Raw genomic sequence first — 12,486 nt, 5'->3', positions numbered from 1 at the left:
TTGTGTCTTTTTGTGATTAACACAAAATTAAAAAGTTTATCATTGGAGGAATTTGGGCTTAAAAAAATAATACAGTTTTAAACTGCTGATTCTTATTTTTCCAAGTTCATTTTGTGTGTATGTATATTTTATATTATATTAATACGTATAAGAGATATTCACTCCTCACACTGCTCACATCCAGACTCTGTGCTGCTTCGGTTTTCCCCTGAAAAAAACCTGTTGCACTGAAACCTGCCTGGTAACTGATGATATTACATTTCAGTGCTGCAGCTCCTCCAAATCGACTCCATTTGTCTAACTACTGTAGTTATAATGTGATGTGGGTTAAGTACAAAATACCCAGAAGAGGTCCACTCACCTACTATAAATCATACAGTTGTTAATATAACTGATAAAATTATTATTCTTCCTTTTATGTTACATGACAAAAAATATCCTTTGATTTATAATTTATTCTTTAAAGTATTTAACTGCCATCATCGTGTGAGCTTCACTGCTTAAGTCTGAGAAAACAAAGAGCTCTTCACAGACCTCACTGTTTTCATTGTGAAGACCAATAACTCAGAGGATGAAACCTGTGGGGCTGAGTTCTGCATGGAAACAGGTGACGTCACAGCTGCTACGTGACAAAAATGTTATTGTGTCATGTTGCATTACCAACTTCTATATTAATAAATAAACCTCACATACAAATACAGAAGTAAATTTTTTGACATAACTCAGTCTGTTCAGTGTTGATAGAGATATATTAATTAGATACTATATCACCAGTTATAAGCGGTGAAATCTCACCTAACAGGTTTGAGGGTGTTTTGTGTCAGTTGCAAGATCTGGAGAGGAGGTTCTGCATATCCTGTATCTGCGTTTGCAGTCACGTCATAAGACACCCAACAAAAATAAAACCATATTCTGTAACTACATGTCTGAAATGTTTCTTCCACAGCCAAATATAGAAACAAAAACTATATTTTCTAAAACTACAACATAGATTTAACATGTGTTGAAAATGTGATGACATAAATAACTATGTGGCTGAAAGCAGAAAAACGCAGCAACACGAAAAACTTTACAAAATGCCTTGATTTGCTTAAAAACAATAAATTAAATATTTATATTTTTAGTGATATTCTGCCTCACTGCCTAATTTTGTTTCTGAGACTTAATATCATAAAGCAACATAATGCATTAGTTCAGGTTAATCATTACACATGACCACAGAGCAGTGAGCTGAACAAGAGTCTTTATTTGGAGCTGTTTGTTTCATTGATAATATTATTTCAACAGGATGTCTGGTTACAAACCACAAAATACTACAGTGAACCATGTGAGTTTAGAGAGTATCATTGTGGAAAACACCAATATTACACACTATCAAGAACAAACACCATAAAGTTTTAAAAACTTATGGATGACAATTCATTCCCCCACTTATGTAGGGAAAGAAATGGTTCTATGTAGCATTTCATGCTCTGACTTTTCATTGATTAAAAATTTGATATGGGCCGTATACTTCTTTACTCACTCTGCAGTGAGAAGACAAAGTGGGTTCATTCACTCCCAAAATCTGACGTCAACAAAAACAGTTACATAATTTTTTGACAGAGTTTGATCTTCGTTCAGGGGTCAAACTCAGAACATTCCCTTCCTGTAGCGGTGGATCAACTCTGATACGTCTTCCTTACACACCTTTATCCAGCCGTCCTCCTGCATGTGGTACACTAGACAAACACACAAAAAACCCCACAGATGAGCGCACACACACACGTTCCCACAAATATACACAAGTATGACACTTTGCTGTGCTCACAGACCACAGCTTTACACATCCCAGGGCTAAACAACGATCAGTCTTTGCTCAGCTTTAAGTTTTCTTTTGGAGATGTTAAGCTTTTATTTGATAGATAACAGAACAGACATGACAGGAAATGACGGGAGAGAGAGTGAGACGGGGAATGATACGCAACAAAGTTCATTTGGGAAATTTTGATGGCAGTGTTCGTTTGTTTTATTTTTTGTTCGTTTTGTGAGGTGTGTGAGGTTTGGGATTGTGGGACAGCCTTTACGCCTGTTTTTAGACGTTATTTTGTTGATTTTTTGTGCTGCTTGGATTATTTAATTTTATCATAATGTATTTATCATTGTTTAGATGTCTGTTAACGCCCATGTCATTGTTTACAACAAAATAATAATACATTTATTAGTTGTGAAGATATTTGGTCAGAGACCAATGTTGACATGGTGATGATCATTCTAAGAGTGAAATGAGTGTCTGAACTAAATTTCATGGCAATCCATCTAATAGTTGCTATAATGTGGATGAAAACAATGTCTCAAACTGAGGTGAAAGATATACTTGAGTCCTGAATTTAAAACTAAATGTAGGAAAATGTGTACTCACTGTTGACCACCCCTCCAGAGTAAGCATCCCGGTGTGTAGCGTGAGCGATGCCGCGACGGCCCAGTTCATACGCCTCCTCGACCGTCATGTCTTCCCTGTAACCGCTGTCCACCACACCGTAGGCGTAACTGTTGCCACAGCCGGTGGAGAACATACGGCCAGATAGACGGGTCCCGTTATCATCCACATAGTACAGACCAGGGCCCTGGAGAGCACGTTGTATAGTCAGCGGGAAAATTATTTCATATACAGGCACAGTTTTTGATAAGTAATTATTTTACTGGCCTCCTAGAGTGTGAGAATACAACAGTATGTCTAAATAGAGGTGTGACAATAATCACATTAGTACTATCTTCAAAGGTAATGTTTGTAAATGTAATGCTCCATCAATGATGTCTGCACTGTACACTGATTCGCTAAAGAAACTATACTTTAACACATGTATTATTAGATACAGGCCAAAACCATTCAAGGACCACATTTTGCCATGATGATGCACAGACACATAAAAATACCAGCCACGGTGTCACAGCTGGTAAATATGAGGCTCTGCTTCACAGGTTAGATGGTTTCAAACTCCGAGCAGTGGACTCATGCTCACATTCATCATTATACATCATAACTACATCCTCAAACACACCCACAGCGAGCTTACCTCTTTGTCCCATCCACAGATCATGCTTCCCATGGAGAGGCCCATGCCTCTGTAACCCAGCATCATGTTTGACAGCAGCTTGGAGGCAGCAGCCACAGAGATCCTGTGGTTGTTCCTCAGCTTGTACAGTCTGGATGAAAAAATAATCAAACAAGATACCAATCAATTCATAATCAAATCAGTCGACAAATCACAAAGTCATGCAGGTAGTACTGGTTGGCCTGAACTTGAAATCTGCCAACACTGAAACAAAATACTCATGATGCTCCTCCTGTTTATTTTATTTCATTTTATTTGGGTTGAAGTATTTTATGCATGTTTTCATTTAAAGCTCCCAGTTGGCCCATGTGGCCAGTTTCTTTCCTTGTGATTGATCAGGTATCACTCAGCTATGTATCCAACTTCCTAACACAACTGCTACACTTTATTCATTAGGTCATGAATCCCTAAAATGGGAGCCAGATAAAATGTTTGATAATTTTACACAACATACAAGCAGCATGCAGTACCTCAGCACAGATACACAGACAATTAAATGACAAAAGGGACTGACAGACAATGCAAACAATATTCAAAACACTGCATGACGGACCTGCATTCTTTGGCCAGGAGCCTCTCCCAGTACTGGCAGTCTGCAGCGCTGCCCGACATGGTGCCCAGCAGGTAGGGGTTGATCTCTATGACCTTGTTGGCGTCTTTGGATGCTGCACGGATGTGACATATTTGGGAAAAGCAGACATTTAATGACCAAGATTAAAGGTTGAAGCGCATTAGACATCATGAAGTAGCCCACTGAAGAAGCAACTTGGTCACACTTGTTGCCATTGGTGTAAAGTAACTAAGAAGTTTAACGCCAGTACAGAACAGTTTTAGTACTACTATTATTATACTACTACTATTATTTTATGGTTCTACTTAACTACATTTCAGAAGAAAATATTGTACTTTTTATTCCACTAGTTATTGATACATTAGGTTAATAGATTACAGATTCATATTATCAATACAAAATATTATCAACAAATAACATGATATATCAATAATATATTGTATGTGAAGATTCTCAATCATCCAGGTCATAGTTATTCCTTAGGAGTTGAGCAAAAGTCAACTGAATTTCAAGTACCTTCAACAAGTCCAGTTGACTTTTGCTCAACTACTAAGGAATCATTAATATAAATTTTGCTATGCACCAGTATGTAAAACAAATAAATTGGTCCAACCTTTAAAAACATGTATATGTTTAATCTATCATTATACATTATAATCCAATAATATGGTATACATTATTCTAAAACAGGCCATTCTGCATAGATTTAAGTATATTTTGATGCTTTACTACTTTTAGTTGAGCATCTGCTACTGCTGCTTGTTTCCTTATTTACACTGTGCGAACATTTAGTTCATAGTCCCCATGTTTTACATTTCAAAGCTAAACCATCTCTCTGAGACCTTTGTTCCTTGAGCTGATGAGAATTTACAGAAGCTAGCAGGCTGTCACACTATGCAAAATGTCAGGCTATGCATTGCATTATAGACTTTTCCCACACTTGCAGCGCCATCTTTGCTGACTTGTTCCAGGTCTGGAGGAGAAGTTACAGTTTTTCCTTACTTTTCTAGACATGTGTATTTACCCAAGTAATTGCCAGCTGAGGCTCTGGAGTCCACGGCCACGATGACTCCATGACTGAACTTGAAGGCCAGGGTGGTCGTACCGTGGTTCAGCTCTATACACACACCTCCATCACGGTTGCAGGACTTGAGAAACCTTGAGGGCTGAAATGAAATCAAAGAAGCGATCTAAGTGGGAGGCCTGCACGTGTAAGAACTTTGTATACTGTGGGGTCTCTATGTTCCTGCAGCTCTATGTTCCCACATTTCTAAGTAATCTAACTGTATAATAGAGAAAAGTATATCTGTGTGTGTGTGTGTGTTAGTGTTAGGGTTAATTACTTTTCTCTATTCATATAGTTAGATTAACACATAGAGCTGTGGAAACATAGACACGCTCCCGTATACTGTATGTGTGTGTGCAAGTGAACATGAGAGCCGAATATCCATCATAACCTAATATCATTGACAGTAACTCGTGGTAGTTGGCATAAATGGGTGATATTATATTTCACACGAAGCAAACGCACTGAAAACCACAGACGCGTTAAATAACTTGAGCCAAACAGCGTCTGACGCTTCATGCTTATGGCAGATTTACCGGATAGGATTCAGTGTGTTGATTTCTCACCAGAAACAGTGAGACTATACTCACGTCCACTCCCAGAGGTACAGCAAATTCTTGTGTTTTGGTCCCAAAATTGTAGTGGTTGGTTCGGTCAACGAGGTGCGTCTGTCCTGCAGGAAGAATCTGCCTCCGGAGCTCAGAATAAGTCTTAAACCCGCTCACATCGAAAAGAGCCATCACCACTAAAGAGATGAACGACTATGTAATTGTTTTCTATAGTTTAGGAGATAGGTTTTTTAAAATGACGATGGTGATCGGCAATGCGTTTCCTTGTGCGTGACAAAGAATTCGAAAGTGAAAGAGTTTAAAAACTAGTTTTTTATGTGGTCCAGTCCTCTTGAAATAACGACTCAAATTTAGTCAACAAAACAAACCCCACTATTGATTTGGGCCAATACTGACTGTTTTTTATACCAAAAGTTACTTTACAGAAGTAAAAAAAGAGACCTCCGTGATATTGATCTTAAATATAAAAGATGGCACAGAGCAGCACAAACCAATAGAAGAGCACTGTTTTTCCTCGTCATCGGTCTCTAAGCGGAAATGCAACTCTCAGGTTTTAGTGAAACCTGCACAGTTACATTAAATTGTTTATTATGATTATAAAAATACAATCTTTAATGACATTTTCATGATGCCTTTAAATTATTATTATATTATCATATTTTATTGGGTCTGTTATCATACAGACTTTTTGGTGATTAAAATATCAGTCAGTAAATAATTACAAAACATGAAAGGAAATTAGACAGCAGAGCTCAAACACAATTTTATTCAATGATTTTTATTACATAATTATTGTTATAAAAACATGTTACAGTATTCTCATTATGGTGTAGTAGCAGATCCTTGCTTACTGTAGTATTGCAATAACTCTGCAGTATTAGAGTTGGCAAACTATTCAATATCACAGTGAAACAAAGTAGAGACCACAATGACAATATTAATAAAATGTCTGAGATGTTTCACCATTTGTATTTTAAAACAGGTGGATAACAATGTAATGAAAGTAAAGACTGTTGTTTTGACTGCTAAATGTTGTGGTGTAATTGTGGCTCAGGCTGTATCCATCTGCTGCACAGTCTCCTGCACAACCTCCAGCTTTAAGGGGACTACTTTCTCTGTCAGAACCGGTGTGGTGCCTGGACGATATCTGTATTTCATTTTCCTAGGAGAGAGGAAGACATTGATAAATTATAGTTTTAAATAACAGAATAAGTAATATATTGAATATGGTTTTTAATCTTGACATTCAAGAATTTGTTTTTGAGTTGTTCAAGAATTAAAAAGCTAAAGGGGTGAGTCACATTTAGCACATAAAAAGTTAGTGCATAGTCACACTGGCAGGTACAGACTAAGGTATTCACTACATTTTATTAAAATCTTCTCTTTTGAGAATCTGCCCAGCGAGCAGATCCTGAATAAAGTCATACTCGTACTGGCCTACCTGTTGTCTTTGTACTCTGACTCCTGGTAGGGTCTGATGTAGTCCACTCCTTGTCTGGTGATGACACAGATGTCGATGTTGTTGCCTGAGCCGAGGTCACTCATGATGCCTGCGTGGATCGCAACGCGGACCAGCTCCTTCGCCTTCTCCAGCTGGGAGAGTTAAGAGAAATCCAAGAAATGATGGAGAGAGGAGAAAACAGACATACAGAACATGAAGGAGAAGACAGAGACATTCACCAGTTTTAAAAATCCATCTGTAGAAACTCTCAAAAGCCTACACACTCTTTCAGGTTTTCTTTTTTCTAACAGACAAACATGATGGAGAATGAATGTTTTCTGTATTCATTTCCTCAACTGCTTGCATATTCTCGAGACTTATTATGCCTACAGCAGTGCCACACAGCAATTAGTCAATTATAGATGCCCAGAAAGAAGTGAAACAATTTTGTGATGATGTTTAAATGATCATGACTGACAGTCATTGTCATAATATGTAACTACTGCTGTCCAGGAGGCGTGCTGTACCTCCAGGTCAGGCTTGAACCCGTCCTCTAGAATCCCTAGAGCAGCCAGATCACCAGATCCTGCATGGACACAAGGTAGAGTCAGATGAAACAGGCTGGATATAATCCAAGAGTGACTGAAATCAATAAACTGCAGCAAATTAAAATGTACTGTATAATGTAATTTATATTGGTAAATCATAATCTCTGACACTTTGATATAAAACAGAACATGTTTTGATAGACTGAACAGACAGAGATAGCTCCACCAATGTTTACTGAATAGTTGTCACATACCCATTGCCAGGTAAGGCACTTCATTTACGCTCCCATATGGTCCCACTGTGTACAGGTGGTTCCCAGTGCAATCTACTCCTCCCAGTATAAGATTGGCACCAATTTGTCCGTGATATCTGAGGCACACAGATTAAAACACAGGAGGCCTGGTGAACGCCACTGTTTTTGAATGAACTGTGAGCTCATACCTCTAGCTACAGCTACGTGTGTGTGCAACACAAACCTGTACAGCATATCCTGTAGTATGTTGACAGCCATAATGACACGAGGGTTCCTCCCGCTGTTCAGAGAGAAGATGGTGAGGTTGGAGGAGAGAAGCTCCGTGGTCTTCTCTGTATCTGCTGCTGTACCTGCTCCACAACAGCTAGGGAGAGACAGAGAGGGAGGAATTAGAGCGACTGTGAGGGACGAGATGAAGGAAAAGAGGGGAAAGATTAAAGAGAAGAGAAAGAGGGAGAAGTAGAGCGATGGTTTCTTTCTTGGGCCATTATTTGGCTTTAACAATCACAATCACACAAAAGAAGAAGCTACTCACGCAGTTGTCTCAATAACCCAGAATGCAATACAACCACAAGTTGCATCTTGGGTAATCAGTAATCTGTGAGTAGATTTTTCTGATTCTAATAATAAGTCACCATATGACTGTTTTCTCTCCAGCTGTGACTTCTGTGGCAACCCTACTTAATAAAAGGTCAACGTATTACATTCTGGATAGGAAATCACTTAAAGGAGGCATTTTATGATCACATGTGCAGTGCACCAAAAAAGAAAATGACACAAAAAGTGCATCAGACATCATAGACTGTTAGCATTTGGAGTATTTTGAAGGTAGATATCTTAGAGTGCCATGTATGAAACTTACTATATATTTGGAGCAATGTAATGGATCTTGGCACACATCTTGTCTGCCACCACTTCACTGGAGGTAGCTCGAGTGTCTGCTCCCAGCACCACCCCATCCTGCACCGATACAGATGAATTGAAATAATAGTAACCAGGTTTGTATTCATGTGCCTGACATGCATTAGAGAAACAGCTAAAACGGTGCTTCATTCCCCTCAGTAAGGCACTAACATCTCAGCTGGTCAAGTGAAGCTGAACAGTCACCAACAATGGATGAGTTGAACAGCTCCCATGTGAAAGTCCACGAATGAATGACATGTTGTGTTGCTGATAAATATAACACACACAGATGTGCTCAAAACTACAGCACCACGTAAGAAGTAACTGGTTGTTTCATAAAGGTCAGTCACATGTTTCTGCAAGTTTGTATTTATATTATACTGGAATTGATCAAAAATAATGGTTACCTCAAAACAGCCATAGCAATGCAGGGAATCAAATTTATTGGTCATGGACTAAAACTGTTTACTGGACCGTTTTAGTCCAGTAAACAGTTCAGTTTAGTTCAGTTTTGTGTTCAGTTTAAACAGCTTTATACTCACCTTAAACACCACTCCTGCTATCGTGGTGCCTGTTTTCAGAGGTTTAGGTGTCTGTCGTCCGTCAAAAAGACCCTCTAGTGCAACATTCCTGGTGAGAGGAGGGAGGGGGGGTAACAGGGGAGGGGAGGGGGTCAACTGATGAATATATGTTATACATAAAATAACCGTGATCACATCTATATTGTTTCATTGATTAAACTGATAAACAAGCAGGAAAAAGTTACTTTCACTTTTGATACCATCGACAGTTCAATGTAACCGTCACTTTCATTTGACTACTGTTACTATTGATACAGACTGCTGCTCAGAAGACATAAAATAAGCTCATACCTGGCTGCGTTGTCGAAATTGAACCCGGCTGCAGGAGTTTCGAGGACATTTGATAACGCCATACTGGATCTGACTGCGGCTTCTCTGTGCGTCTCGGTGCGCCTGAGGTCGCTGTTTGGAGCGTCGCCTCTCCTTCTTCTCTTTCGATTTTAGAGAGAAAATGGAGAAACGCTGCACGGAGTCACAAGTCAAAGGAGTCAGCACAGGGGTGAGTAAATCCAGACCGCTTCACTCATATCTTTATCCACTGATGCAGCACTAAAGTCTATCAATGCGTAAAATGATCGATAACTGAGGATGAGCAGGTAGTGGTTTACCTGAATAGTAACATAAAACAAAGTGAAATTACATCTACTGGACTGTCCACGTGTTCTACTACCAGTGAATTGTGTATTAGTCAGCTGTAAGTGAGTTTATTCTTAACATTTGATCAAAGAAACGACTGGCTACACTTTCATTTTTAGCGCCTTATAAGACACACATTTCCTCACAGAACTCTAAATCCCAGAATTCATAGCCTTGCCCTATGCCAAGTATGCCTATGATGCAGTGTAACGTAGTGTCACACACTTCTCCTCTCCCTCCCCTCAGACCACCATCCTGGCTGCCACCTTTGATGGAGGGGTCGTGATTGGTTCAGATTCCAGAGCTTCCATTGGAGGGTGAGGATGCTGTGACAAAACATTGAAGTTCTGTTTATTGTTAAATTGCTGCTTGAAATTCATGATAAATATACAATCCACAAATTTAAGCTGATATGCTGAAACAAATCTCTTCATACAAGTAGGATGATGTCTCATAAACATCAGTTATGTCAGTAATTTTCCAAAAACACAACCTGCAGTTTCACAAATTTCAAAATAATTTACTAATAATAATGTCTTTTAAGCAACATGGCAACTTTTGAAAAAGCCACAGCACCAGTAACGGCCTGCATGGTCCACGGATCCAGTAACTGCCACGTTTGACCTAAATTCAAAAACTTACTTTATGTTTTTACATCGTGCTCTGTTTACTCAAGTACTATACTTAAGTACCAAAATGATGCACTTGTAGGTCATTGTAGTATTTCCATTTCATACTACTTTATACTCCATATCATTTATGTGACAGTGAGTTAGTATTAGAGACAGTATTAAGATTTTACAGGCATAGCACATAATACACAATACATAAGGAGGATATAAAATATAACAGTAAAATGCTATACATTGAATTCATTTGATGCATGTGTGTTAAAGTGCATTGAGTCCTTATACATTTGAAACATACTTTTACTTATGTAATATCTAATGCAGGATTCAAACTTAGAATGTATTTTTACAGTGTGATGGTGATACTGGTGCCTGTTCAAGTGAAGAATCTGAATACTCCTTCCACCACTGATAAAAAATAACATTCGCTGTAAATTCAAAACATGGATCCCTTTTTTTAGACAATGCAGAAATTCCAACCTGAATTGGATGTTTGTGTCTATCTGTGGGCCTCACTGTGTATTGTCTTTGTTCATCCTCCCTCTGTCTCTCTTCAGAGAATATGTGTCATCTAAGACGATCAACAAAGTGATTCAGGTTCATGACAGGATCTTCTGCTGCATGGCCGGCTCACTTGCAGATGCTCAGGCCGTCACCAAAGCTGCAAAGTTCCAGCTCTCCTTCCACAGGTGCCACAGACACAATACACAATAAGTACATGGTACATATTACAGTATGAACACAGAGAAAACACATTCATCACATTTCCACATCACACTGAAATGATTTACAGTTGTATACAGGCACGCTAACACATATTCGGTATGTGCTCCGACAGTGTCACATACATACAGTAAACATGCACAAGTCTCTTTTACTTCCAACAGCATCTTAAAATGTGACCTGTGACCTTTCTTGATCTCCCCTAATCCGTAGTATCCAGATGGAGACCCCTCCTCTGGTGATAGCAGCAGCATCAGTGCTGAAAGAGCTGTGTTACAAAAACAAAGATGAGCTACAGGCCGGCTTCATCACAGCAGGCTGGGACAGAAAGAAAGGACCGCAGGTAAGCAGTGACTGTGAAGACAGTCAGACACCAAAGCAGTGAAGCAGTGACGACGGCTGTATGTGTTCAGGACACCTGCTGCATTACATATTTTCTCCATCCTTCTCCAGGTGTATGTCGTGTCTCTAGGCGGGATGTTGGTCAGTCAGCCTGTTACCATCGGAGGTTCAGGCAGCACTTACATCTACGGCTATGTTGACGCCAAATACAAACCCAACATGAGCCGAGAGGAGTGCCTACAGTTTGCCACTAATGGTACTGTTGTATTATTTTACTTATGTACCCAAACTTGAGTAAATTTGTATGTTTTGTCAGTGAGGTCACCTCATGATTTGAAATTGTTTTTTGGGGAAATTTGGGGTTGTGATTCTATGAAAATATATGAACATGCACAAAAGTGTTGCAGAAAATGAGAATAAACGTTAGGTGTGTGATTGTTAAAAGGCCTAAATGTTTGTTGGTGACTAGTTAGTTAGTTAGTTAATTAGTTAATTAGTTAGTTAGTTGGTTAGCTGTGAGGTGAATACAAACTGCATATCTGTCCTTGTCCTTCAACTTGACCTACAGGCTATTAATTTAGTTCCTCTGTCCTCCTTCCTCCTCTACCCTCCCTTTGCTGCATCCCTCTGTCCCCTGCTCACAGCTCTTGCTCTGGCCATGGGCAGAGACAACGTCAGCGGGGGCGTGGCTCACCTGGTGGTGATCACCGAAACGGGGGCGGAGCACGTGGTGGTACCTGGTGACAAGCTGCCCAGGTTCCATGATGAGTGAACAACCGATGAAATTCAGATTTTTTTCGCATTAGAGAGTAATGCTTATGAATCCCACCCATAGCTGCTTCACTATTTTTCTCTGTGTTGAACTGGGACCTAATTACACACACACACACACGTAGTTGTGGGAATATGTGAAATGAAAATAAACATTTTCGAAAAACGCATTACTCTGCCTCTTTATTTCAATTCTGTATTTCTGGATTTGTGATGTTCGTTAAATTATTCTTGTTGTAGCTCCATCACTGAGGTAATTAAAAAGTTGTGGTGCACACTGGGGACTGTGCACTCAGTGTTTCGCGGAAAAGAAATGCTTTTGTGTCCCGTGAACAGTTACACCACAGATACTGAAGG

The 12,486-nt window shown here is 39.3% G+C and overlaps 3 protein-coding genes across 3 annotated transcripts; 1 reads left to right on the top strand and 2 right to left on the bottom strand.

The window, feature by feature from the left end:
• Nucleotides 1-1,226: 1,226 nt before the first annotated feature.
• Nucleotides 1,227-5,663, bottom strand: psmb8a (proteasome 20S subunit beta 8A). Its single transcript, XM_070846960.1, has 6 exons — nucleotides 5,323-5,663; nucleotides 4,691-4,832; nucleotides 3,649-3,760; nucleotides 3,057-3,186; nucleotides 2,402-2,606; nucleotides 1,227-1,721 (listed from the first exon to the last, which is right to left on the bottom strand). Exons 1-6 carry the CDS (start codon nucleotides 5,470-5,472, stop codon nucleotides 1,633-1,635), a joined length of 828 nt encoding a protein of 275 aa, XP_070703061.1. The 5' UTR covers nucleotides 5,473-5,663; the 3' UTR covers nucleotides 1,227-1,632.
• Nucleotides 5,664-6,049: 386 nt separating this feature from the next.
• Nucleotides 6,050-9,434, bottom strand: psmb13a (proteasome 20S subunit beta 13a). The gene is made up of 8 exons (XM_070846961.1): nucleotides 9,320-9,434; nucleotides 8,990-9,077; nucleotides 8,407-8,504; nucleotides 7,768-7,908; nucleotides 7,545-7,660; nucleotides 7,270-7,328; nucleotides 6,743-6,894; nucleotides 6,050-6,463 (listed from the first exon to the last, which is right to left on the bottom strand). Exons 1-8 carry the CDS (start codon nucleotides 9,379-9,381, stop codon nucleotides 6,352-6,354), a joined length of 828 nt encoding a protein of 275 aa, XP_070703062.1. The 5' UTR covers nucleotides 9,382-9,434; the 3' UTR covers nucleotides 6,050-6,351.
• On the top strand, nucleotides 9,411-12,299 carry psmb12 (proteasome 20S subunit beta 12). Its single transcript, XM_070846962.1, has 6 exons — nucleotides 9,411-9,527; nucleotides 9,911-9,981; nucleotides 10,851-10,982; nucleotides 11,230-11,359; nucleotides 11,470-11,614; nucleotides 12,003-12,299. The coding sequence occupies exons 1-6, from the start codon at nucleotides 9,480-9,482 to the stop codon at nucleotides 12,128-12,130; spliced, it is 654 nt and encodes a 217-aa protein (XP_070703063.1). The 5' UTR covers nucleotides 9,411-9,479; the 3' UTR covers nucleotides 12,131-12,299.
• The last annotated feature ends 187 nt before the right edge of the window (nucleotides 12,300-12,486 follow it).

The sequence above is a fragment of the Pempheris klunzingeri genome, chromosome 16 (assembly GCF_042242105.1).
Source record: "Pempheris klunzingeri isolate RE-2024b chromosome 16, fPemKlu1.hap1, whole genome shotgun sequence".
NCBI lineage: Eukaryota > Metazoa > Chordata > Actinopteri > Acropomatiformes > Pempheridae > Pempheris > Pempheris klunzingeri.
Note: the sequence above shows the minus strand (reverse complement) of the source record. Positions and strands in the feature narration are given on the sequence as shown.